At 37.3% G+C, this 27,901-nt stretch overlaps 2 protein-coding genes across 9 annotated transcripts; both read left to right on the top strand.

The window, feature by feature from the left end:
• Window positions 1-2,792: 2,792 nt before the first annotated feature.
• On the top strand, window positions 2,793-7,900 carry LOC307002535 (uncharacterized protein). Of its 2 annotated transcripts, XM_079620228.1 has the most exons (3): window positions 2,811-3,129; window positions 3,656-3,751; window positions 5,193-7,859. In XM_079620228.1, the coding sequence occupies exons 2-3, from the start codon at window positions 3,721-3,723 to the stop codon at window positions 6,017-6,019; spliced, it is 858 nt and encodes a 285-aa protein (XP_079476354.1). In that variant the 5' UTR covers window positions 2,811-3,129; window positions 3,656-3,720; the 3' UTR covers window positions 6,020-7,859. The 2 variants fall into 2 exon arrangements, with proteins under 2 accessions (XP_079476353.1, XP_079476354.1); XM_079620227.1 differs by lacking the exon at window positions 3,656-3,751 and having other exon boundaries at window positions 2,793-3,129; window positions 5,193-7,900.
• Window positions 7,901-8,174: 274 nt separating this feature from the next.
• Window positions 8,175-26,902, top strand: LOC306994524 (uncharacterized protein). Of its 7 annotated transcripts, none has more exons than XM_079605076.1 (11): window positions 8,238-8,535; window positions 9,082-9,578; window positions 13,083-13,439; window positions 15,695-15,871; window positions 15,966-16,193; window positions 20,817-21,758; window positions 22,450-22,579; window positions 22,689-22,772; window positions 25,135-25,232; window positions 25,311-25,389; window positions 26,625-26,902. In XM_079605076.1, exons 1-11 carry the CDS (start codon window positions 8,346-8,348, stop codon window positions 26,690-26,692), a joined length of 2,850 nt encoding a protein of 949 aa, XP_079461202.1. In that variant the 5' UTR covers window positions 8,238-8,345; the 3' UTR covers window positions 26,693-26,902. The 7 variants fall into 7 exon arrangements, with proteins under 7 accessions (XP_079461199.1, XP_079461202.1, XP_079461201.1 ...); XM_079605075.1 differs by having other exon boundaries at window positions 8,245-8,535; window positions 9,082-9,593; XM_079605073.1 differs by lacking the exons at window positions 20,817-21,758; window positions 22,450-22,579; window positions 22,689-22,772; ... (1 more) ...; window positions 25,311-25,389; window positions 26,625-26,902 and adding exons at window positions 16,932-17,069; window positions 17,171-17,659; window positions 17,924-18,148; window positions 18,317-19,660 and having other exon boundaries at window positions 8,175-8,535.
• Window positions 26,903-27,901: the final 999 nt, after the last annotated feature.

The following is a 27,901-nucleotide window of genomic DNA, read 5'->3' as shown; positions in this document are numbered from 1 at the left end:
GGATATTTTTGTGCAACAGACGGAAAAAGGAGGGGCTGATCGAATACATGCTTTCTGAAAAGAGGAAAAATGAACAAGAAGAAACGGCAGAAGAGACAATGCATAGGCCTACATGTTTTAGCCACCATGCTTATATAGCGTTTTGTGTAACAGTGAGCATAATAAGAAAATCAAGTAATTTGTTGAAAAGTGAATCATAAGCCAGACAGATGGAAGGGCATTTTACAAAATAAGCATTTTACAAAACATTTAATACATGATTTTTTTATTTTTCAAAGAATCCTGAAAAATTTATCTGTTTCCACAAAATAAGTGGCACAACTGTGATAATAACAAAAAATGTTTCTTGATCATCAAATCGTCATATTAGAACGATTTCTGAAGGATCACGAGACACTGAGGACTGGAATAATGATTTTTATCAAATAAATTCAGTGAGCATAAGAGACTTTCAAAAGCATTAAAAAATCTTAATGACTGACTCCAAACTTTTGAACGGTAATAACAGCAATTTCATTATTTTACCTCATTGCCCACATAAAGCTTGAGATTTGCTAAATGGATCCCTGCTGCTAACAAATAGGCAATAAGGCTTAAATTAACAGTTAATGTAAATGTACCTAATGCAAATAAACTAGTCCCTTACTTCTAAATGCATCTTCATGGACTGAGAGAGACCAGTGAAGGTTAAATGTCACAAAGAATAGAGAGTAGTGGAGACGACAAGGTGTAGTGCACACTTAACCTTGTGGGATTTAATTACACAATCTAATCAAATAACATAATTGCTAAATCTGCTTTAAGTGGGAGAGCTTGTGTCTCTGTCTGCTTGGCAAGCCAATCTTGTTTGACTGTCTCTGATGGTAATAGCACTTGAGAACGCGATAAGGATGGGAGTAAAATCCATGAGACTCCCAACTCACATTAAACCTTTTTGATGCATGTTCATTCAAGTGGAGGTCCTTAAAAGCCAGTAAAAAAAAAAAAAAAAACATTACATAGAAAAACACAATTTCCCATAATTCCTTTAATCATCATCTTTTGCTAATGTTTTTACTACATTGTTTCTGTCACTAAATGTACCAGATTCCACGATACTCGAGGAAGTTCAGGACCTCTGGATTGGAATAAAAACTAAAAAGACAGAGACATCTGCGTTCATGTGAGCCAGAGCCAGACTACAAACTCTTTCACAGGCAGACAGCGGCAGACATGTTTGGTTTTAGATTAGGGCTACTGCACTCAGAACCTAATTAATACCTGAGACAGAAAGATGTGATTACATGCAGTGCAATCAGCCATCTTATGATTAAAGACTAAGCCATTAAATGGACAGAAACATCTGTTCCTCTGAGACTGATGAAGTTTGCATAATTAAACTAATGTGTACGCGAAGGCTTAACTAAGTAGCAATATTCCAGGATCATGAAAGTTTAGAGAGCAACTGCTCAGACATGAATATATCCAATTTTCAGAAGAGTACTGTAGAGTCTCAAGAACACCCCAAAAGAATATTAAAGTTTGACACGTTGCCATGGCAACATAATTTAAGATATCACTAATCCTTTCAAAGTTTTGCATTTGCTGTGTCTTGACATTGTTCTGACAAAGTTATCGGGTAAAAATAAGAGGGCAATTTAATTTTTTTAAAAAAGTGATACACAATGCTGCTACATCCATGTGATCAGCCTCCTTCAATGAACATACAGCTAAAGTTTCATCAAAATTAGTCAATGTATGTAGAAGTTAACATGCCTCCTGTTTCACTTTTCTCGTCATAAATTAATTTCAACGCCATGGCTAAACCTTTCGAGATATACAAAATCCGCTCGCATATACAAAATTTAGCATCTTCAATATCTTGGTTTCATGTTGACCGACTTTGGTGGTGATTGGATGAATCTCCTAGGAAGAGTTAGCCTGGGGTTTTCCCAGGCTAAGGAAGAGTATTTAAAATTCCAAATGTCAAATTATGTATTTGGAAATACTCTTTTGGCGTACTCTTTTTCGCATAGTAGGGAAGTATTTGATTCAGGATGCAGCGCATGTGTTTTTCAAACAACCCATAATAGCAGACTTCCTGTTGGGCTGGCATATGGCTATGGCTAAATATTTTCAGATTTATAAGATCTATAAACGTGTGAATTTTGGTTACTGTATGTAGGGGTGCATAACCAAAAGGGGTGCGTTACGGAGCCCCTCAAAAATGACCACATAAAAGAGTGCACCCCCCAGGACCCCCCAATGTCAACTTGTACTAAGCCCCAAAAAGTGCTCCAGAGTTTGAAAAGAAAAAAAGAAAAGAATAATCTTTTAGGAAAAAATAGGGCTAAAGCAGTACATGATTAGCAAACCATACCTATAATGGTTTAAAGTTGTTGCTTGGTAACGGTGTATGGATAAAGGTGTTTTCAGATTATGTCCAGTCATCTGAATGAAATAAGGGTCACTGACAGACACTAAACATACAAATATCTTAAAACTATAAATTGAGTAATTACAATAATAATATTCACTCATATTTTCTTTACAAAAAACAACAACAACACAAAAACCACAAACTATATATATATATTATATATTGTTTTTTGTGTTGTTTCTTTTTTTTAAAGGAAAAAACAACAACAACAACATCAACAATATATATTGAGGTATAATATAGTATAATACAACAACAATATATATTGAGGTTGAATCAAATCTTCAAAGTATTTTTCAATACCAGGTTTATTTATTATTTATATAGAAAATACTTTGAAGATTTGATATTATCCAGGGCTGTGAATATGTCTACTCGTGTATGCTACAGTACAGTAGGTGGCAGTAATTTACACCTAGAGTCAGCGTGTAGCTAAAACAAGAGAAGAAAAAGCAAGTGTAGTGAGTTGCTTTTATCCGAGTGTTTTATCGAATTTGTTTTATTTTTATACTTCGGCAAAATGTCAAGACTAGATAAGTTACATTCTAACCTGATGAAGCGCATGTCAATTGTCATTCGTGAGATTTGGGTGGAGGTGGAAGCGACGGTGAATGTCTATCAGAAGGAAGCAGCCCAAACACGATCAGAAAACGCGAAGCTGAAACAACAGCTGAGTGATGTGCTGAGGAGGAATCAGGCGCCTTTAAACGGTAAATTCACCCTTAAACAACCCAGGCTGGGTGTATTTTCCCGTCAACGGCATTTTAATAGTGAAACTGACTGACACAGAAGCCTAGACGTCATTTATTTACCACTAAGTTTCTGTCACCTCACTGGTCTAGCCCTTCTCTGTCGTATTCAGTAATTACAATCATACAACAATAATATATTTTTAACATAGTCTGTTGAATGGATATTCAATTAATTGAGGACAATAACACATTTATATTTAGAGAGAGAGAGAGAGAGAGAGAGAGAGAGGACATTGGCCACAGCTGCAGGGCCACACGGAGAGGAAATAATAGGAAAGATATTATGACAACTTGACTAGTCAAGCACAAGAAGCAATCATGTTCATTTATCGTTTTTACTCATTTGTTTGGTTGTATTATTAAGTGATCAGTTATGTAATGTCAGTTTGTGGACGTGAATGTATCAACGTAGGTCAAAATATAGGAATTTGCAATCCATACAATAAAATGTTTAATTATGATGATGTTGTATTTTGATTGCTAGATACGACAAGACCAGTGAGGTGAGAGTGGAAAAGAAATTCCATCTGTTTTATTTTGTAATAAATAATGAATAGGGTAACAAAATCACACAAATCAGGTATGTACAGGTATAAACAACTGTATTCAAAGTTACTAGCCTACATTTCAAATATTCAGGGTTATTAAATTGTTTTTATAGAATTTCATACTTTTATTCAGCACAAACACATTAAATTAGTTAAACATTTGTAATGTTACAAAAAACATGCATTTCAAATAAATGCAGTTCTTTTCAACTTTATTCATCAAAAATCCTGAAAAAGGTGTTAAGCAGCACAAGTGTTTTCAACATCGATAACAATAAGAAATGTTTCTTAAGCATCAAATCAGCATATTAGAATGATTTCTGAAGGATCATGTGACACTGAAGACGAGTAATGATGCTGAAAATTTACAGGAATAAATTACATTTTAGAATATATTACAATATAAAACAATAATTTTACACTGTAATAATATTGAACACGATTACTGTTTTTAATGTATTTATGATCAAATAAAGGCAGCTGTGGTAAGCATAAGACACTCATTTCAAAAACATAAACGACCCCTAACATTTGATTAACCAAGAAAGAGTACTTGTGTGCAAGTACACTTTGGCTAATCTTTCTGATTCTGATCAAACGGTTGTATGTTGTAGTGGACATTTAGGCCACACACCGCTTTTCTTATTTTTGATACCCTCATGTCACGATTTGATACATATCACGATACTGAACGCACAATACAATATTATTGCGATACTAAACAAGACATATGGTAAATGGTTAACAAAAAATGTACTGTTGATTAAGATGCTAAATTTGGTATTAAATTGGGGGTATAATAAATGAATAGGCTTGGACTTGGTGCTCGTAACCCAATGCACAGGACAATGCTGACACCAGAATAAAAATATTCATGATTCTGAAGTTAAAAATACTGAATTATTTTAGACGAATATGCTTGCACTCTTTCACTGACTAGATATATTTAAAATAATGTTGGCCACTTTTTACTGGTAACATAAGACATTTGGCATTATCAGGACCCACAAATATTCCCCCATTGCATTATATTCAGCATTATATAGTGGTTTAAACTTGAATTTATATATGCACAGTCATTTTCATTTTGCGTGACCTATGGACAATACATCTTGTCACTATCCACGATACATATTGTTGCATTTTTATATTGTGACACGATATATTGTTACACCCCTAGTGAAATGTAATTCCTCAGTAGCGCTTTTAACTTTGACACCAAGCAGTCTGTCAAACAGGTTTCAATTGGATAAAATGTTCAGCCATTACAAATGTTTAGTTCCACAGCCAAAAAGGTAACTTTGTACATCCTTTTGTTGCTTAGAACTGATATACTTATGTTTGTATGCATTTCATGAACATAATAATGACCTTAGCTTCTCTTAAAATGACCAATACTGCAACTAATAATAACTGAAGTAAGTACAATCAGGGAATGCCGTTTTTTCATCCTTTTTTGCTTTCACCATACAGGACAAGTCCACAATGTCTCTCCTGATGAAGCCTCACCCACAGAATTGCCATCACGTGGGTACACGTCTCCAATCGAATCAGAAGACCTAGAGGATCCGCAAACGGAGGCCGATGACCAGAGTCAAGATTCACCTAGTGAACTGAAGCCACGCATACTAGATGACGTTTCATCTTGTAAGACAGAGGCAGAGGACAGGGAGTCGGCGCATCAAAAAAATGCAGGTGAACAACGACTCTTTCCTCAGTTCGACAGCTCGAGTACGGATGAGACGTGGGATATGACCCTGCCCACTGTTTCAACACCGAGGATTAAGATTGAGCCCGAGGACACCATCATCACAATAACATCTTCAGTTACCACTACCCCTGCCCACGCCGGTCCGTGTCAGGACTCAGAACCCGCTCACCAGCTGAGAACAGCCAGTGACACGTCAACCACGTTGAGGAGGCTGCAGCGAAAGGATCGCCTTCGCACACGGTTCACCAAAGCTAGGAGGGCATCAGCGAAAGATCAGGATCATGAAGGGCCATATAAGTGTAATAAATGTGGAAGGCAGTTGAAGGACTTTGCAAAGCTGCAGCTCCACAAGAAATTACACGATAGATCCTTCATCTGTCACTGGTGCGGCAGAAACTTCTCCAAGTTTGACTACCTTCGGATGCATATGCGCACACACACCGGAGAACGGCCTTACCGCTGCAACTGGTGCTCAAAGACCTTCAGCCAGAGCGGGAACATGAGGAGACATGAGCGCACGTGCCAGAGATTCAATGAAGAACCAGCAGGGCATACGCTAGAAGACGACCAACAGCTGCCCGCCGAGTGACGAGTGCATCATTGTTGACGCACCTCGAGAAAGAACCCCGTATTGTGATAGATATATTGGGATATTTATTATTTTAAGGATATTAGAAGCTTCCATGTTACATAAAAAACACAGAAGGCCGATATGCTGTTCGACTAACATTTGTATGACCTTTCCAGTTAATATGCGTGCACAAATGTCTCCAGTAAGCCAAAAAAACGCTCTAAGAATGGCTTCGTTTTTCCCCTTTGAGGAAGACCACTTTGTGTTTTGTACAGAGGATCATGAATTACCATACTTCCAGACCGATGTTGACTATTATAAATACTCCACAGAGAGCAGTATCTAGCCTGAAATATTTTTAGGCAGTGCATAACTATAAAAATGTATATTCACTAGAAAGGAATTAATTTTAATATTTTATTAACTTCCATTATTTTTCCAGGCCTACACATCACGATTTTTAAATTCAAAGTTTTCAGTGACTGCGGGAATCACTGAGACTGAGAGGACAAGTTAATTATTAAATAGCATATTAGGAAATGAATCAATGTGGTAGACTGAGCAGTAACATTTACTTAAACTGCAAAATTGTCAGAAGAAAATCATGTAATTTGAGAAGATCATGACTGTCAAACACGTGTAAATTAGGAACTTTGTTGTATGTAACAACAAACACTTGAATAAACTAGATGAAATGTAATTTGACATCTCAGTTATTGTATCTGAGGAACATGTTAATATGGCCATTGTGAGGATACTGTATGTGTGCATAACTAGGGATGCAGTTAATGATGCCTTATCTTGGTAATATTTTACTTGTCATTTAGCACATGTTGTTTTACTTAAACGTGTCAGTTCAAGCACTGAATCACCAGTTACTAACACTGCAATAAATGCATTTATAATGATTATTTTACTGGTAATATGATAATTATGCCGTAATTATGTCATAAATGTCCTATAATTGTCTAGCTACTGCATTTAGCTTTGTTTTTTCTTAGTATGTTATTGTCTTCAGTTTTTATTGGTACTCTATTTGTATTGTTTCTTCAATTCATCTTTCATTGTCCTGTCTTTCTGTCCCTGTGTAGGTAGGCTATACCCCAGATTTCTCCCAGGCTCAATGAGCTTATCTTCCATAATTTTGCACAAATAAATTATGCAAATGGTCCACCAATGTAAATTTCATGTAAACAGTTAACCATGTAGATACCATAGTTACTTGAGTAATTGTCACTATTGTAAAACTGTATAAAATTAATGTTCTTCAAACGGTGCAAGAAGCTTTCAAAATATTTCTGTAAAAAATATTTTGACTGCAGTAGTGACTTGTATCAAGTTACCACAGGTTTAAAGCAGTAACGATAATTCCAGTTACTACCGAGACTGTGTTTATGGTTCATTTTTGCAGGGCTGTCATCGGGGGTGAAAACCTGGATACATTGTCTTGGGTTGGGCCCTGTGATGATGGGACCCCACTAAGGCTCTCTCTCCCTACTTATGTTAAGGAATATTCTCAAAAGATTATGGATAATTGTGAAAATAATCTGTGGAGGTTCATCTCACGCAGTGGCACCACCAACACAGCTAGCTCAATTATATAAAATACTTTTAAACAAAACTAGTTTTTTGTTGTTGTTGTAAAATGTAGATTCATAAAAACTGTAGTGTTGATTAGAGGTTTTCAAACTTTTTGATGCCATGGAGCTAACTATATTTTCTTTGCGAGGGACCCATTCTTAACTATATACATTTATGTAGTAAAAAAATTATGCTAGAAATAGAAATCTGGAAAATTATTTTCATTCTTACGTTCTATTAAGGTGAAATTGTATAATTGTTTTACCCACCATAGATGTATAAACCTGAAGAGAAGCATAAAATAAAGACTAAAGAGCCATTCATCTCATTATTATTATTTTTACATTTCTCTCTGAACTCTTTCGTGGAGCCCATAGCACCCCCTTGAGGCCCAAGTTTGAAACCCCCTGACCTCCACCCAGTTTGGCCATCGACTACTTACTTATATGATATCAATACTTAAATGTTTGAAAACCGTGCTTATTATTGTTTATAAAAAGAACAGCGTTTGATTACTACGGTTTTGTGTTGACTTCCATTCGGACAGGTTTGCTCTCCTCCTACGAATCATTTGCATAATGACTTTTGCTCTGCAGCCGAACGGTAGCATTTCTCCTGTGCAGTAGGTGGCAGTCAGTTGTTTCCTGCTGCCTTTTCTTCTTTGCGATTAGGAGGCGAAAGGCAAACTGTTCATGCAACGGGGATAGTTAGCCGTTTCAGTAGTTTCTCTTTGCTGCTGAATTGCAAAGCTAAAACAGCCACAATGACGAAACTGCAGCTTCTGCACCGCGCGCTGAACGAGCGTCTGATGGCCGCGGTGGAGCAGATCATGGAGATGGTCGGCGGGACGGTGCTGGAGTACGAGGAGGAGACGATCCGGGCACGGAAAGAAAATGAGATTCTGAGACGGAGGCTCCGATGGATGGAGGTGGCTAATCAAGCGGACTGGCCAGGTAGGACCGGAATTAATGTAGTTTTTAACGAAAAATATCGTGAAAGACTGATAGCAATATGTGATGAAAACTTTGGGGGCGGAGACATGTAGTGCTAACGTTATATGGTTGCTAGTTGCTACACAGTTTTGTGCTCTTCAGCCTATGCACTACTGCGGACTATCTTGGTGAGATCATCTGCGTGCATTCAGCTTCTAGCCTTCCAGAGCAATGCATAATATTGGAAGTGTAAATATTTGCCATCAGATCTATGATTGTTCGCAGCTGCATTAGGCCGAAGTAAACATAGATGTGTGTTTTGTATGACTGTTGTTTTCGCTCCAAAACGTTGAGGGGACGCGCAGAACAGAAAGACCCCATCTAGAGTCCACTGGAGAAAAAAAACATATCCAGTCAAAAACTAAATACGAGACAAAATATATTTTGCATTTCCTTTTGGGTTAAATCAGCACATTTCACCTTTAGCTACTTAGTTTCTTAGGTTGAAAACAGAAATGGCACTTTATCTAATCAAATGGTTGCTGTTTGGTTTCTTTAAATTCTCAGGCCCGTCAGAACCCATTACGGTTTCCATCACAGACGAGTCCAATCCATCCCCTCAAGATAAGTGTGCTGTCAACTTTGGATTTGGACAAGCGTCAGAATCACCTGTAGTCAAAACAGAGACTGCTGATCACAACCTGTACAGCGCCACCACTTTACCTCAAAGTGTTGATCAGGGATCTGGCGTTGCTGGGACAAGCACTGGTATTTCCTATGGCCTGGCTGACGGTATGACCTGGGACTCTGCCCAAAGTTACATGGCCCCTCTGGACTCTGATCCAACTTCGGGTACCACCAGGGTCAGGCACTGGAGAGGGTGCAACAGAAGGCAGAGGATGTCCTTTGCCTGTCCAGACTGTGGTAAAGTTTTTGGAAAGGAACAGAGGCTGATGATTCATATGCGGATCCATTCCACTGAGAGGCCGTACAAGTACCGCCGGCGCAAGGCATTCTTCTACGGTGACAATAAGAAAAAGAAGAAACAGCTAGCCCGTTCTCAGGTAAACATCAGCATGGTAATTGAAGTCAACATGACATTTACCCTTAACCCTTTAAAACCGCACGTATCATATTTACACGAGTTTCTAAGACATGTATTGAATCAGTGAGAGCAATACTTTCTTTGAAAACCTGTTGTATCTATTTTGATACATGTATTCTGCCATCTTGTGGAATTTCACTGTACTGCAGGCAGTAGAGGGGTGATTTTTTTTTAGCTTTTCAAAATGGCGGCTGCGATTGGATCAAGCCAGACGCTTTCGGCAGGAAAATAAAGGCTAAATTCAAGTTGTTAAGGTAAAAAATAATATTGGATTGCGCCTGATATAATTAATTTAACACTTTCTGAATTTAAATAATGCATAATTACTTAATAATTTAATCGTTAAATTACAAGTAAATTGTGTTGGAAATTGTGTATCAAATTTGATACTGCAGGTATTAATGGTGCTTTATGTCTAAACAGTAATGTCAAATTGTAGTAATGTTATCTACTTTATGACTACCACAATGCAAACACACACAATATTGGGATGATTCAATTAATGGCAATTAATGACTGAAATGCCATATTAAAATATATATTGTGTTAAAAATGCACATATTAAATTTGAAACTGCAGGTATAAGGTTCTTTATCCCTGAATAGCCTTGTGACATTTTTTTTAATGTAATCTACAATATGCCTACCACAATGTCATCTTACAATACATTTAGGTTATTTTTACAGTAACAATTCCTCTAAAATTATAATCAATATGCTGGAATCATCTATTTTTTATGTGTATTTTTAGATGTCAAAAAGATTAGAGGAAGAAGAGAGAAAAAAAAAGCATCTTCAAAATGTAATCGACATAATAATGGATGGCAATTCAAGTGACCTAGAGCAGTTAGAGGAAGAGGAGGAGGAGGATGATTATGATGAGGAATGGATTCCTCAGGCCATGCATGATGATGGAAGATCAGACAGCAGTGATGAGGAAGATTATCAAGTCGAAAGTGTAGTCCAGAGCAGCATAGAAGTTGAGGTCCCAACAACACAGGACACATTCAAAAAGCAGTCTGTGAAGGATAATGCAAAAAAGAAAGAATACAGATGGAGAAAAAAACAATTTCAACCTCCATCTGTCGATTTCATTGCATCTGATGAGGAAGGAACAGAAGACAGGTGTAACTGGACTCCATACATGTATTTCAAACAGTTTGTCACTGATGAAATGCTACAGGAAACGGCAGAACAAACAAATCTGTACAGCGTACAAAAAGAGGGCAAGTCAGTAAACACAACCGCCAAAGAGATAGAGAAAGTTCTAGGCATGTACATGCATATGGGGTTAGTACAGATGTCCTGTGTGAGAGCATATTGGGAGATGGAGACAAAGCTTCCTGCAGTTTGTGATGTAATGTCTCGAGATCGGTTTCTGAAATTGCTCACACTGATTCACTTTCAGGACAATTTCAGTGTTTCTGATGATGCAAAGAAAGATAAACTGTGGAAGCTTAGGCCATGGTTACAAAACCTGCGAGAACAGTTTCTTTGCATACCTCCTGAAGAATGTCATGCAGTAGATGAAATTATGGTGCCATTCAAGGGAAAATCTCATCTACGTGTCTACATGCCTGCAAAACCACACAAATGGGGTTTTAAGATGTGGGGACGTGCAGGACAAAGTGGCTTTCTTTATGACTTTGATGTTTGTCAAGGTGCAGAACATCAAGACAGAGAAAAATCAGAAGTGGGTGTTACAGGAGAAGTTGTGCTGAAAATGACATCAACACTTCCAGCAGGAAAAAATCACAAGGTCTTCGCAGACAATTACTTTACATCAGTTCCCCTGGTGCAGCACCTAAAGGAGAGAGAAATCCACTACGTTGGCACAATCTGGATGAACAGGATGGCCAACTGCACCATGATGGATGAAAGGGAAATGAAGAAACATGGAAGAGGGTCAATGGACTTCAGAGTGAACCAGGACAACAACATCATTGTAAGATGGTTTGACAACAAAGCAGTGAACCTGATTTCTTCATTTGTGGGTATTGAACCTGTGGGAAATGTGAAACGCTGGGATCGCAAATCCAAAACTCCCATAATGGTTCCCAGACCAGCCATCGTTGAAGCATATAACAAGTTCATGGGAGGCGTCGATCTCCTTGATATGCTGTCTGCACTTTACAAATTCAGCTTCAGATCCCGAAGATGGTACATGTACATCTGGTGGCACACTGTTACAGTGGCAGTCATCAATGCGTGGAACCTTTACAGAAGAGACCAGAAGGTGCTAGACCCCAAGATGAAAACCATGGCTCTGCAAAGGTTTCAAGCTTTGGTTGGTACTTCACTCACAAGTGCTGGAAAGGCTAAAAAGGTTGGCCGACCACTATCCTGTCCAGAAGCAGCTCCATCAGCACCCCGTAAAAGGTCAAGCTGCAGTGTGCCCCTGGATGTCAGAAGGGATGCCATGGATCATTTTCCAACATGGGAAACCCGACAAAGATGCAAGCATTGCACCTACAATCACTTCTCACATGTGTACTGTGAGAAGTGTAAGGTGCATCTTTGCCTGAACAAAGACAGAAACTGCTTTCGTGACTACCACAAAGTAAAATAAAAGGACTGGAAAAAAGATATATGTAAAAAAAAGAGAAAAAGAGAGAAAAACTGCCTAAAATTTTCTATGTTTTCAAACTGTTAAAGGCATAATAGATTTTATGTATCTAAAATCTACACTGTTGTAAGCAAAACGTTCCCAAAAAGCCTGATGTATCAAATGTGATACAAAAAATATATCATAAACAAAATGAGTTGGAATTATTTTTTTATTTTTTTTTATTCAAGGCTTAATAAACACCTAATTTCCAAAAATATATAATTTTCTGCCATTTTTTTTAATGTGTCAGGCTTTAAAGGGTTAAACACCTTTTTTTTTGTCTTATTGAGAAGCAGAAGCATTCGGTTATTCTGCTTAATTTTTCACATTGAATGTGCTGATTCACTTTAAAATATGTTGTTTTAAGTTCTAAAATGTCTTGCAAATGGCATTTAAAATTCACTAGGGTTAGGGCACAATGTAATATTATCAGCATTTTATTATTATCCATAATGAGCTGACATTGTATATTTAATTGTACATACTCATGTCCCCAATATTTACATTTTACTGTAGATTACCTTCACTTCTAATGCTCACATTAAAGAAACTAATTTAATAACACCTGTTAAGTTTAATATTAGCAAATACAAAAAGGAATCTCTATTTTTTTACTATTATATAGTGTTTTATTTTGAACTTATTTTGACAAAATAGTATGGAATTTTAATATCAGTTTTTATTTAATATAGAATTTTTAAATAAAAACTAAAAAAATTAAGTTCTTTAATTGTAAATTGAAGAGGTACTAATATGGTAAATTACTTATATACCATAATTCCTTGCAAAAAAAAACAATATGGGAGAACTTATTAATGCATGCTTAATGTTAGTGTTGTTTTTCTCTCACGCACAGCTATCAAGAGGAATTGTGGATGATCTGTCAGATTGCTCTGAGCAGACCAACAGGAGCAGCGCATCACCCGAACGGCTAGCAGTTACTGCACCAGACCAAGAAGAAGAGCCAGCCAGCCTGTCTACTGAGAGTGACCACAGCAGTGGTAAAGAACCAGAAAACAGAACTACTGCCCCTGTGTATCATCGAAGCAAGAAAAATGGTGGAGCAAACCAGATGCAGTGTCATTGCCCTCATTGTCCTGATCGGGTGTTCGCTCGGCCCTGTCAGTTAGCCATGCACATGAAAACCCACACGGACAAAGCTCTTGTAAACCTTCCCGATGAGATGATGGATGTGAAGATGAAACCACCCAAGGTATTGCACTTCATGTTCTCTAGTGTAAGAAATAGTGTTTGTAGATATGAGTACATGGATATTTTCTTTCCTTCACACATAAGACCTATCAAGGATGTAAAGAAATAGAGGAAAATAAATCAGTCATTGAAAAAGTTATCATCAACCACTATTCCGAATATTTGGGGTGATGTGCGGGAGAGATTTGGGCTTTGTAAACATTGTGTGACTGTCTGATCACTGAAATTTAAAACTGCTGTAAAATGTATAATGTTATTTGATACAATACAGCTAGAGATCTCACACCACACATTTCGAAGTATTGGTTGACCAAGATGGGTTTTTTAATGGCCAATGCTGATACCTAGAAAGTAGGTTGGCTGATTTTCAATGATAACAAATGTCCAAGAACCTGCTGAAATGAGCAGAAAACTTGTTTTAGACAACACTTACTAAAAACTCACAAAACAATTGTAAACTTTATTGAATAGACTTTATTTATCCATTTACACAAAGCAGTCAGTAGAATTTGTGGGGAATAAGCACTTCATGGTTATTGGTCGATACCTGTTATCTCAAAATAAGCAAATAGTAGCCGATTAATTGGTCTGGCTCTGGCCAATATATAAGTTTTTGCCATTATAAGTGAGAAGTTCATCAATTTTATCGTTAACTAATTGGCACCAAAGTGTATGAAAAAATGACCTCTCCATAGTAGTTAAATGAATTCTAAGATAGTAAGCACTTATCTTAGGATGAACTGAACACGTTTGTACAGCTACAGCCAATCTACGAAGAGAACAAGAAAGCAACTACTGAAGCGGATGCAGTTTAAACGGTGAGTTTGAGGTCAAAATTGAAAGTTATGAAAACAAGAGCTGGTGTGTTGCTCGAAACACACGCTGTTCATACAAACAAATGTCTGCGACTGCTATGTTACCTGAGAGTTATTTGATTCAGCTATATCAGCTATAGCTAAGTAATCATGTTCATTTTTCTGCCAGATAATTTATTTTATGGAACAAGATTGAAGAGTGGATTATGGGTTTATCAAAAGCTGAATTGAAGAACAAGGAAAATGTACTGTAATTGTACCAATTTTATCAGCTGATAGTACTACATTGCTAGTCGTCTAGTACATGCAAAGAAGGAAATGGTGAGGGAGGTTTATCATTACAAGGCAATCTGTCATTTGCACTATATAAATAAACAGGAACCAAGTATAACATTTGTTACATTTATCTGAAAACATTGGTAATAGATTTTAGCGATAAGATGGATCAAGCACTATTGATTATAGTTGTAATATATAGCATTTTATTCAACTGCTGTTTGGGGGATGGGAGAACCCTAGGTTGAAATTATTCTGAACCATCCCTTTAAATGTTTGGGTAATTTTAATTTTGTATGTCTGCTTTAAACCCTGCATTTAATTAATTAAAGCCATTTCTACAACTGAAGGCATTCACAAAGCTTATGCTTGTTTTCTCATTGATTCACAGGTGACATGTCTACCACACCGCTGTTTTAGCAAAGTTTGGGACTACTTCTCAAAAGATGCATATGGTGAAGTCTTCTGCCATCAATGTGCAGCCAGAGTTAGCCAGGGGTCCAGCAAGGCTTCTCAGAAGAACACCTCTAATTTGTGGTCTCATCTTAGAATAAAACATCGACATGCCTATTTAGAGGCAAAAGGGTTCAGCCGACCAGTCAATATGCTGATCAATACAACTCAGATTAAATTGGAGCATTTTGAGCCAGAAGAACACGTTGCAGAAGGAGAAAGTGAGATAATGAAGGTCTTGATACCAGAAGAACCATCAAATGGAAATTTGTAAATAATGTATATAATAAAAATAGAAAATCACAAACTTTTTTTCATGTGTACAAAATAGAAAATCACAACCTTTTTTAATTTGTATGTACCATTTGTGTATATATACAGTGCAGTTGAAATGCAGTGGTTTTAATAAAATTTGTTTGAAATGAGTTGTTTTTCAGTCATTTGAGTCATTTCTGTGGGTGTTTTGGTGGTTTACAATACTAATATATTTTTTTATTGAAATGCTATGACATTTTGGTGTCAGTGCATGATACTTTCAAGTTCACTGTTAAAGACAATGTATAAATATGCTTTGACTTTGTATGACTTCTGTAAAACATACAGCTATTATGTATTCATTCACTTTCACATCCAGGGCATATTACACTTGGAGCTCATTGCATATGTCTTTCCTTGCTTCTCTCATTGTCAATTGGACTTGCATTTCTTTCAGAAGCAAGGAAAAAATGATGCAGTGAAGAAGGACAAAGTTACTGGCAAAAGTAAGCTCCATTGCCCAAAGTGTGACAAAGTCTTCGCTTTGGCAAGCAAGTTGCGTTTCCACATGAAGTCCCATAAGGCTGAAAGGGCTTTATTACGCAAAACTCTTAAGATGCCAATCCAGACTGAGGTACCTGCTTACACAATGCATCATTTTGATCTGGATATGTGATAATTTCAATTCATGTTTTCTTATTAATTTTTGATATTTGTATTTCTCTTAGCCATCTAAAGAAGAAAATATGGAGGCAGTACCTAAAACTACAGAAGTACAGAATTTGCAAGAGCTAAAGAAAACGTTCGCCTGCCCACATTGTGATAAAGTGTTTATCCGTGAAGGATGGCTGAAGCCGCACATTCGCTCTCAACACTGGAATATAAAGAGGAGGCGTAGTCAGTTTGAAATCGTTCTTGACGGTAGCCTGACAAAATCACAACAGCCTTACTACCAGGTTGGTTTTCAGATTTGTAATTAAATAGGTAGATGTTACTATAGAGGGTTTTCACCAACGTCACATTCTGGGCGGTAACCCGGATGCCGCAGACAAGAGCGCGGAAAAAAAGCTGTACATAACAGCCTCCTACAGTTCTGCCGCAGGCTTGTAAAATTTAAATAAGACAACATCTCTATTGCAAATGCAAACCCCTCCATCAACGCAACGTCATTGCCATATTGCCAAAGAGCTGCATGGACACACAAATCGGATCTGAACAGTTGCGATACACAGTGTGGACATCATTTTAGATCAGATTCCAATCGGATACAAAGATAATCGGATTTGGACTGACAGTGTGAATGTAGCCATAGTTAATTACGTCAACATTTTAGCCATAGTCAACGCTTCATTTACACTTGTGGCTGATGCTGTACCTCTCTCAACCCCAAACACATTCTTTCATCAGTTTTTTGCAGTCTTCTATTTAACTTTTGACAGTCTATAGAAATCTAAATGTTTTTTTACCGATGCGACCTATTAGTACAGACCAAAACTCTACCATTTTGCAGCAGCAATAATCAGCCAGAATTGCGATTCAGTTCAGTGGCATTGTTTATGTTCAGTGCCTCCAAAATGTCCGACTTCCGGATTGATGACGTGTAGTGAAAACCCTCTATATACTTTTTAAGATACTCAAGTGTTTATCTTTTATTTCTATATAATAACCCAAACTCCTTTTTACTAATCGATAAGAAATTGCGCAGTGGCACAACTGTAAAACAGGGAGTCACTAAGGAGTCGAAAAAAATGAATAAAGAATCATCAAAGGTCAACACTAAACCAAGTCAATCAAGTGATGAGTCCTATCTGGTTGTTGCTGGTTACCCCCAGGTTGGTTTTTTTTAGATTTGTAATTGAAAAAGACACTGATCATTTTCAAACTTTTTTTTTTGTATAATAACCCACACTCCTTTTTTTTATTGATTGATAAGAAATTGCGTAAGCGCACAACTGAGGCACGGGAAGTCACTAAGGAGTTGAAACAAAAAAATGAAGAATCAAAAAAGGTCAACGATAAACAAAGTCCATCAAGGGATGAATCTAACCTGGTTGTTGACGTGCCGCAAATCACTACAGATGAGGCAGAACACAGTGCAGATCTTCTTAAAAGGGGCACAGATGAATCTAAGTGCGCTCCTGAGGAATCAAATAAAGACACTTCAGACTCTGACAGAGAAACATCAAGTCCTACAAAACTGAAGAGGATGTTTCCGTGCAAAGTATGTGGCAAAGAGTTTGTTCTGGAAAAGAGGTTAAAGAAGCACTCAAGGAAACACATAGGACGTAGGTTGCAGGATGAAAGAGAGCAATATCCAGGGAAAGATAAGATCATGGAAAAAGCAGGAATGAGATGGGGGGAGGAGGAGCTGAAAGAGAGGCTTGCTGATAAGACGTCAACAAGTAATCTCAACCCAAATACGGTATGTGTCTTACAAAAACCGGAAGAATGATCCACATCCGTCTTTTCATATTTTTTCATAGTTTTAAATAACTTTAAATCAACCAGAAGACAATCAGAAAATTCAGGAACCTAATAAGCACCTTCAAGGCTAATAATGTCTTTCTGAAGGAACTTTTACTTATTTTCCTAATTTAGAAAAACATTTTGGTGAAGGCACTCATTACATAGATTAGCCCCTGCACAAATATGTATTACATTTTTTTTTTTTTTCGTACCCCTTCAGCAGAAACCTCAAGGATCCCCAAACAAAGAGTTACGGAAAGAAAAAACCAGAGGTCAAGGGCCACTACCCTGCCCATTTTGTGGCAAAATGTTTGCTTGGGAAATGCGGCTTTTGATGCATATGCAGATACATTGTGGCGAGAAACCATACTCCTATCGGCAGCGCAAGAAACGTTTTTATGGAGACTTGAAAAGGGGCCAACTCCCCAAATCCCATAATCAGGAGGTAGGAGAGACTATGCGATAATCATTTTAACCGATTGATTCTTCCAGTTTTATTTCTTCAAGGAAAAAGAGGAATTGTTTGTGCAATGAATCCTAGGTCATGTTGACCCAAAGAGCTGTTGTTCAAGTCATTATGAAAATGGTTGATTGTCGATTTCCCCCAATACAGACTCCGGAGAACAACAGTGACAAGTCTCTAGAATCCGTGGATGAAGAAATGGGGAATGAGGCCGAATCTGCACGTCTGAGGAGCAGTACAACACGTGCAGTGTCTGGAGCTTTCGCAAGCAGTACTGAGACCACTGGAATGGAGGACCATACTGGCAGCCTTGGCCTTCTACCTCAGACAGCTATTGAGAAGCCTACCACCTGTAATAAGAATAATCAAAGAACCAAACCTGAGCTATTCAGAGATATCTTGAGCCAATTCAGTTTGCAGCCAAGGATTGTTCTAGAACCAATGACTGAATTAGAGTACAGGAGATCAGTGTCTGGGAACTTCAAATCAGTGGAATGCTCTGGACATGGCATCCAGAACAAGCCTGAAATATGCCACAGTGTTATTCCTGAGATAGAAATAGGCCCACTGGCTGTTGAATCCTCTGAGGGAAAAAACACAAAGAGTCAACAAGAAGAGGACTGTTATTTTTCTGGTGTTTCCGAGAAAACGGCCATAAACCAGCTGCCGCTGATCATAATTGATGATATACTAGAGCAGACAAACACAATAACTGCTGCTGAACATGCTCCATCTGAATGTGGAAGAATGAAGTTTGATTCGAAGTGTGATTGTAATAACATTTCTACTATGAAATTAACTGTAATGCCACAGACTAGCGATTTAAGGTCTTTGTTCAAGGAAACTAGTTCTGGTGACATGGAGAAGAAAATTGACTCAGAATCAGTTTGTGTTGTCCTCTCAGATGGTGAAGAAAATGGTGATGAAGATGTGCTGAATTCTTCCAGAGGTTTAGATGAAAAGAAAATTGCCTCAGTGCCTAGCGTTCAAAATGAGCCGTCAGATCTGGGCAGCAATCCTGGTGGAAATCCTTCCAGTGACTTCATTTTTCCAGCTCCAGATGCAATTGAATCCATCAAGACTGATGAGTCCACTTGTGTTCATGCCAAATCTATTGACAGTGCCTCAAAACATACTGATATTGAGGTTGTAACAAGTGAAAGAAATGATCAGAGTATCTCAACTGACCCACTCACCAGAGACCAGATGGCTTCTATTACCATCAGACAAACAGAGGACAACCCCACGACTTCAATGGAGAATGTATCATGTCAAACATCTAATATGGTATTTTTTGGTCAAGCACCTACATCAGAAGTTGATGATGACAGGAAACCGCTAGAGATGGAGCTTGTCAGTGGCGATGAGACCAAAAATAAGATACTGTGTGAGCAACCAGATATGCAATAGTAGCATATTGAAAAGTACAACACGGACTCAAAAGTAAATCTGTTCTTAATCAATCTTATAAATAATTATATACTGTTTTCTTAATTTAAAAAAAATGTAATGTCAGATGTCAGAATCTGTTCTGGATGCTTCAACTGACATCTCAGGGAAGAATGAACCTTCTGTACAAAATGTTAGTTATTTATGAAAAGTTCTGAAGAATTTGGAGTTCTCCTAAACTCTTCCACAACCCATCAAATCTGACAGTAGTAACAAGACTTCACAAAAAAAGTAAAGCAAGCACTATATTGTCGATCTTATGGGAAGGCATGTAGAAAGATAGAACTGCGCTTAAAGTGTGATCTCACAAGAGAACCTGAGTATTGACAAAGACTGTAAAAAAAGGAAAGAGACTAAGCAACCTAGAGACTCTAAAATGGATTGTAATGCAGATTTTGTTCACTGCATTCTTTGCCAGAATTCTTATCGATGGAACAAATTTCAGGAACATGCTCTGATGTTTAAGCACAACAGGAACCCAGCTGCCTCCTGCAAAACCCAGGAAGCTCTTGATGCAGAATTGGCAAATCCAGCTCCAGACATGACCAGCGTCTCCAGACTTTTAGAGCCAAATAATGCTCCTTTTATCTCATATTCAGGCGATCACTCTATTCCAAACCCTAGGAAATGTGAAGCAAAGGACAACCATACAAGTCCCCCAGTTCTACTAACAGCCCAGCACAGAAGATTTGTGATCCGGAACCCTCAAGCCCTCCCAATCTGGACTCTTGCCAGAATCCTGCCTCAAAAAACAATTATCCAAAAGTGGAGGGGCCTCTTGTCTCTGACAGCAGCACAGCTCAAAATGACATTGATGCACAATCCTTAAGTCCACCTGTTCTAGATCCTTGCCAGTGTGTTGAAATAATTATCCTCATTTGGAATCTTCATTTAGTACAAGGAAGACTACCAGATCACCCATCAAACAAGACTCCCAGATCAGCCGTCTAAAAGAAGTCAAAGAAAAGTTATCCAAGTTCTCATTCTCAGGTTGTTTGCTTTTTTTATTGAATAGTGTTTTGTTTTTGCAATGCAAGTTTTTGTTGCTGTATATTTTAGGTGTAAAAAAAGTGCAGATCTTGAGTGTTAATATGCCAATGTTAATAAACTGACCATGCAAAGCATTTTGACTGATTTAATTAATTGAATTTCTTATGCTCTTTTAATGCTTTTATTAATTATAGCTTCTTTGCAACAACAGGGTCCTGAATGCCAAAGCAGTTCCACAGATGACTTATTGAAGATGCATCACTGCTGTTACTGCAAGCAACCACATTATAGAATGATGGATCATCTTCTGTCAGTTCATCCTAATGAGCCAGAGGTGGCAAACGCTCTTACCCTTGACAAGAACTCACCAGAAAGGAAACATCTCTTGAACCTCCTTCAAACTAAGGGAAATGTTCTACACGGCACAAATGTTGTTCAAAGTAGTAAACACGATTTAAAACCATTTAGGATGTTTGCTTCAGACTGCTCAGTTGATGATAGTGTTTATTGCATCTATTGTTTAGGGTTATTTAACAAGAAGTCTTTTGCTACTCATTTAGTGCAGTGCAAGGGCAAATCAATTGACAGTGCTGAGGATAGCTGTGGTGAAATTCCTCCCGATGCTGGGCCCATTCCTTCAACTCCCACTCTTACTTCCCTGTGGAGTCCAGAAGAGATTGATGCTAATCTAGAACCATCAGGTTTTTATTGCCTAAATAACACCTATGAATCAGAGCAGCTTAATTTGTATAATGAACAAGAAAGTTCTTCCCGTCAAGATGTCACATGCAGTGTTGGGCAACCAGATGTATCAAGAACAAATAAGGGGGTTAGAAATGATGGGCAGACAGAGGGTGCTAAATTACAATTCAAACGTCCTCCTGAATATGAAGTCAGCTATGATTTTAAGTCGGATATTTTTTCAAATCCAAGCCCTGGTCAAGAATCAACAGACTGCAAGAATGAAGAAATAAGTATCCCAATATTTGATGTTGATCAAGAAAGGACAATGACAGAAATTGATGTTTTCAGAAATCCATGTGATGATTTCAGTCCACCTCACGGCAACCAAACTGTGTCCAATGACAGGGTGAAAGCCCAAACCTATGGAACACGAAGGAAGAGGAAGAGGCGCTCACGTGTCCAGAATGAGGTAAATATCATTGTTAAATGTGGCATTCTGGACTTTGTTCTTCAGGACTCCATATTATTTTTTTGAAGGATATTTTAAATCTCTTTACAGTTGTTTACATACTTTTTTTATTTTAATTTTAATACTGGTATGTAAAAAAAAAAAATCCAGGGGCTGGTTGCACCAGCTGGACATAAAAAAGTTGGGTGCAAGTTCTACGCTGGGCTTAGCTACGTCCAGCCTTCTGATAAATATTTACACCTGTTGCACCAACTAAAACTACGACCAGGCGCAACTACGCCCTGACAAGTGCTAGTTGAGATGCCATTCACAATATAGTTACAAACTTAAATTTGCTAATAATAAAGAACTGAATTTGATTGACATAACAAATGAAGCCACGTGCCATCTAATTTCAATGAACAAACGTTAGCTAACGAGCGTTTATCCGAAGTCTCCCTGTATATTCTTACAACGCAGACGCATGTAAGTGGTTATTAAACGTCCTAGGCATGTAAAAAGTTATTTATAAGATGGAAAATGTCCCTGCTTATTAAATCTAAATGAGCTACATACAGGACTATAGCAAATGTCAAAGTGCTCATTCTGAAATCTTCTTCCTCTTGTCTGAATGTGAATGAAATGTCTATAACAGTACTTTGATGAACAAAGGTTAAGCTGTGGGGTTTTTTCTTTTCTTTTAATTGGATAGTCACTGATCATGGATTATGACTTGCTATGTGAAGGAGGGAGGCCCAATTCAAAAAGACATGTCTGCCAGCACTGTAGGGAAACTTTCTGCACCTCCTACACGCTGCGCAGACATGAATACACTCACACAGGTCAGTGTGCAAACCCCTTTTTAACACATATTCTAATATTGCAACTCAAAGCAAGCTAGTCACAGACAAGAACTCCAGGGTCATTCTCTGTTTTTTTATTTTCATACAGGTGAGAGGCCATTCTGGTGTCATCACTGCAATCTGGGATTCATACAGAAGTATCGCCTTTTAAATCACATATTTGCATACCATGGTGAATTTATTGTTGTTTTGATTGTTACTAAATTTTTATTTGACTTTTATCAGGGTTAAAAAAAAATCTTAATTCACCCTAACACAAGTCAAGACCTTAAAAATGACTTAAATCAGAGCAGAAAATCCTAAGGCTGGGACGCACCAAGCCGACGGTCGGTTGTCGGGCCATTGGCGAGCGTCTGTCGGGCTAGTTTTTGCGGTGTGCTCCACACATCGGCGGCAGTTTTTGGGCTAGTTTGGGCTACTCATGGCGTTTCATTACAACATGAGCTGCTTAAAATAAAGAAAACTATTAACATAGCTGATATTCAAAATGGTAAGCAATCGCTTGTTTACGTTTCGTATATATCTCGTATATACTTCTTTCAGTTTCTCCTTTTGAATGATGAATATAGACTATTGATACCTGCTGATATAGACAGTTAATTTCTTATACGGAGGCGCAGAACTCACATGCTAGTTTGCAGTTGGCTGTAGTCTGTGCTGTGTTCAAGCGCAGCTTTTTGGTCCAGACGCAGCCGACGCAAGGCGACAACACCGTCGGTTTTCGTCGCTAGTTCTTTGAAGTCGGCTTGGTGTGTCCTGGGCTTTAAATTCATAAAGTTATGGCTTTAAATGTTGCATGCATTGCAAAAAAATGTATGCCTTTCACAGTATTTTTGTCTTGTTTTCAAATACAAGTTTCTAAACATCTTTAAATCAAGATACATTTACTTGAGATGCAAATGTAAAATGAACAGTTAAACTAAATTAAGTGAGTTTATGCTTAAAACAAGAACAAATATCTGTCAATGACTCATGAGTAATGAAAACTTCACTTTGAATTATGTTGATTTTGATTTTGTTGATTGAGCCCATTGGCAGATGTTCTTGTTTCAATCATAAATTCACTTCATTTAAAGGGATAGTTCACTTTAAAATTGAAATTCTGTCATCATTTACTCACCCTCAAGTTGTTTCAAACCTGTATTAATGTATTTCTTCTGCGGAACACAAAGAAAGATATTTTGAAGAATGTCAGTAACCAAACAGTAATCTGTACCCATTGACTTCCATAGTATTTTTTTTTCCTACTATGGAAGTCAATGGGTACAGACTACTGTAAGACGTTCCCACACAAGACGTTCCCACACAGACAGCGTCTGATATGAGAAGGCCCATGGCATTCTCACGCAGAGAGCATCTGACATGAGAAGGCAAAGGCCAGTCCCCTTTGCCAAGATTATATACCCCGAACATATCCTGAGTGGGCTGCATCTGTCAAAAGATTTGTCTTGTTTACCTTAAAAGGAAACGTCTGTGTTCAAGATCTCTTCTAACATAAATTCTATCTAGACAGACCAATACCATGCCTGCTAAAAAGTCCCCGCTCTTAGCTACTGCTCGATCAAAGCTGCGCACATATTTTTCACACTTGGAGTACAAAAGGTTACTTTGAGTACACATAGTCCCTTCTATTTGCTTTCTATAACATTTTGTTCCTTATGCATTTCTAATAGCTTGGGTTAAACTTTTCATTTCAATATGCATAGCTTAACTTGATTATATTCCTTTAAGTTCTTATGAGTAAAAATGAATCTTTAACGTTAATAAAAGTTGTACCCATCTAAAAGTAAAAGAACTAGAAGTAGAAGATCTAAATGTAAAATTTCCATTACAGGTTCATGAAACATTCGTATACCGCCAATCCCATACTACGAATGATCGGACATTGATAAATTTGGCGGCTGAAAACAATCGTCATTTAAATATCACACCCATATAAATTAACATTTTACTCGTCCCTAGAGTTTACAACATGGAGAAACGTAACATGGCCAAGAAGAGAGAAGTAATCTCATGAAAGAAAATTGATCTTGCACAATAAACACCTGTTAGCCTCATAATTGCTAAATTAAATTATTATAACTATTTAATAAAATAAATACTTTATTAATGTTATGGATAGGCTAAATTACACATTGTCAATAGAATATTTTACCATTGGCAACATATTTTTAAATCATGAATATGTAGCTTACTGGCTTCAAATGTTTTCATTCCAGTCAAAATGCTCTCATAACTGTTCTCCGGCATTACTATGCTGTACGCAAGTTCACGCTAACTAAAAAAATAGAGCGTAGCCACCGTTTTGCATAAAAATGACTGTACGCCCAGTTTTGTGTCATGCGTTCGTTTCGTAAATGAGGGCCATTTTTTTCTCCCTATACATTTATATTTAGAGAACAAATTGACATATTGGGTTCCCTTCAATTTATTCCTTTCATATTATTTACCTTCATAAAACCTGCAGAAACCTAGTTTTATGTAATTCATCAAAATGAGAAATGTGCATTTTTTTTTTTTTTTTTGTCTTCAAGGGGAGAGGTTAACTAGCACAGACCAGCAAAAACTGAAAAGGCCAAAGAGAAGAATCCGAGGTGGAGAGACATCGTTGAAGGATGAAGCTAGCCTGGAGGTAAAGTGATTTTTTTTTTTCCTTAAATTGCTTTATTCTTATTAGAAAACAGAATAATTTTATTATTTTTTTTGACAGCCATCAGCTAAGAGTCCAAAGGATTTACCGGTACCAGATGCTGTTAATGATGACAATGAGGTTACGGCCACAAAGCAAGGTAAAGTTTCTGCTTGTCGTGAAACATGCATAGAGCATCAAAAGTCCCAAGCATAACAGGGTTCCTCTGGGTCATTAAAAAAAAAAGACATTTGAATCTCCTGATTTTAAGGTAATTAAAATGTCTTAAATATGTGTGTGTTTTTTCTGCCAGGCATTACATTTTGAGATTCTCTTAAATCTGATTGAAAAATATAGCCGTTTAGGCTTAGACGCAAATCAACATTGTTACGTTGTCTTGTTTACGCCTGTGACATTTTGCCCTGCTCACCAGAGGTGCATGGGGGAGGGTGTGTAAAATAGTCTGTAAAACAACTTTATACAATATGTCACTCACTTTGCAAAAACCAAACAAAAACATGCATTAAGAGTGCATGTATTATTCACTCTGTGATGTAGCCTATTATTATGCAGTTAGAATGCCTCCAAAACTCAGGCTATGTAGGGGCATTTTTGCCACCAGTTCTTGTCTTATATTTATTAATTCTAATGGAAAATTCCAAATGAAACCACAGCTGAACCTTTGTGGGACAATTGATGGCAGTGCTTCATTAATGAATGAATGATTTAATGGCTCATTAGGCCGTGTGTCCACCAAAGCGTTTTAGCCAGCTGAAAATGCCTAGCTGTAGGAGCATTTTCCTGTGCCCACAGGAGGAGGCAGCGTGCCCGTCTGTTCAGAAGAAGGGACCTGAGTCCGCCCTCATGACAGCCTCGGGGAAAAACACTTTGGTTGACACACGGCCTTAGGACAGACACAGTCACTTCTGCTTCGTTCCTGAATGAATCAGTGTTCAATGCATTTTATTTAATTAGCTGTTGAATAAATTCACCTCTAATAAGGTAAGAAAATGTGCCTTTTACAAAGGTAAAAATGCCTCTGGAAAGCAATTTAAGGGGACAAATATGGCCCCTTAATGGAAAAGTTAATTTATGTCACTGCTGTAAATAGACCACAGCACAAAATACGAGGGTTTTAAAATCTTCAAGAGTCAGCTGTCCACGACAGGCCTAAACCAGACACACTCAGCAAAATATCATCTAATTATCGTTATTGTCAAAATTCCAGAAAATATAGATAATTTCTGTAAATATCACGGACCCTTAGAGTACAGTATTATTATTTTTTATCTCCACGTCTTAAAGGTATTTTAAAGCCTAAAGTATATTTTGCTAAATCTTTGAAGTTTGTAACCTCTTTTATTTTTTACCTGACTGAATACGCTTTTGTTTCAGACACAGAAGCGAGAGGATTCCACTGGGAAGAAGCAGGACACAGCAAAGACTATAACGCAAATTGCTAGAAGTTATCGTTTACATCTTAGTGTTGCTTTTTTAAAAGTTACAACATATTTGTTTTGTAAATATGTTTTACAGTGTTTTACAATGTTGCCTGAATCTGTTAATGTTAAATACTTTTATGGAATGGTTAATTTAAGCCTGTTGTATTGCACAGATCATAGCATATGTTTATTAATTAACTCCAGATTGAGAATAAAAACAAATGTTAGAGAAATCTAAGGGTTTATTGTTTTGTTTTTTTGCGTGTTTGGGAAAACATATCTCTCATACTGATGCAACTTATGACGGTTTGTTTACAATACAAGGTCATAAAAGTCTCATTTCAAAGTTGAGACACTAGACATAATGAATTATTTTTTGAGAAATGATTTAATTGTTCATTATTATACACTACCGTTCAAAAGTTTGGGGTTGATAAAGAGTTTTTCATGTTGAAGGAGTCTCTTATGCTCCCCGAGGCTGCATTTATTTTATCAAAAATATAGTAAAACAGTTATATTGTGTTCTCCAGTCTTCAGTGTCACAAAGTCCTTCAGAAATCATTCTAATCATCTTGGTCCTCAAGAAACATTTATTATCATCAATGTTAATAAGTTTGTGGTAAACAGTGATGCATTTTTTCAGAATACAGTTTATATTTTATATTTGTCTTTTCTATCACTTTTGATCAATTGTTATTATATTTTAATGGTTTATTTTATTTACTGACCCACAACTTTTAAAAGGTAATGGCAGTCTATAAACAACTATAAAATCAGTAACTGCTGAATCTGATGTCACTAAAAATCACTAGTTTCATGATATTGGTTTCTGTAAATGGGTGTGTGGCGGATATTGGTGATCCTGGGACAGGTCGGTTTATCTTTTTATTTAATGGAATTTGTTTACAGTAAAGAATGCACAACAACATGATTTTGGTTTCATAAACTTTATTTAAACTTTCGTTTGGAGTTAAGTGCGCACACTCTTTAACGTTTAGTTTGCTGAGTTTATTCTTACCGTTTCTTTTGTGTTGTTTATGTCTGAGTCCTGTGAGCTGGTGTACCATCTAAAGGGGTTCGGGCGGAAACTTCGGACGTATATATATGGTTCCAGGCAACGATCGGGCCGCAACCATTCCAGTTTATACCATGGGGGACTCCAAGGACTATCTAGTGGTCTTGTCCTTTATTTATGTATAGGAAATGCATTTATAAAATGAAGTCACTTGA

Source organism: Phoxinus phoxinus (genome assembly GCF_949152265.1).
Source record: "Phoxinus phoxinus genome assembly, chromosome: 1".
Classification (NCBI taxonomy): Eukaryota; Metazoa; Chordata; class Actinopteri; order Cypriniformes; family Leuciscidae; genus Phoxinus; species Phoxinus phoxinus.
This window is presented reverse-complemented; position numbering and strand designations above follow the sequence as displayed.

Coding starts and splice junctions, on each gene's coding strand:
- LOC307002535 (XM_079620227.1), top strand. CDS start 2,940: ATGTCAAGACTAGATAAGTTACATTCTAACCTGATGAAGCGCATGTCA. Junction 3,130..5,192: donor GAATCAGGCGCCTTTAAACG/GTAAATTCACCC, acceptor TTCACCATACAG/GACAAGTCCACAATGTCTCT.
- LOC306994524 (XM_079605070.1), top strand. CDS start 8,346: ATGACGAAACTGCAGCTTCTGCACCGCGCGCTGAACGAGCGTCTGATG. Junction 8,536..9,081: donor TAATCAAGCGGACTGGCCAG/GTAGGACCGGAA, acceptor TTAAATTCTCAG/GCCCGTCAGAACCCATTACG. Junction 16,194..16,931: donor CACAACAGCCTTACTACCAG/GTTGGTTTTCAG, acceptor CTAATCGATAAG/AAATTGCGCAGTGGCACAAC.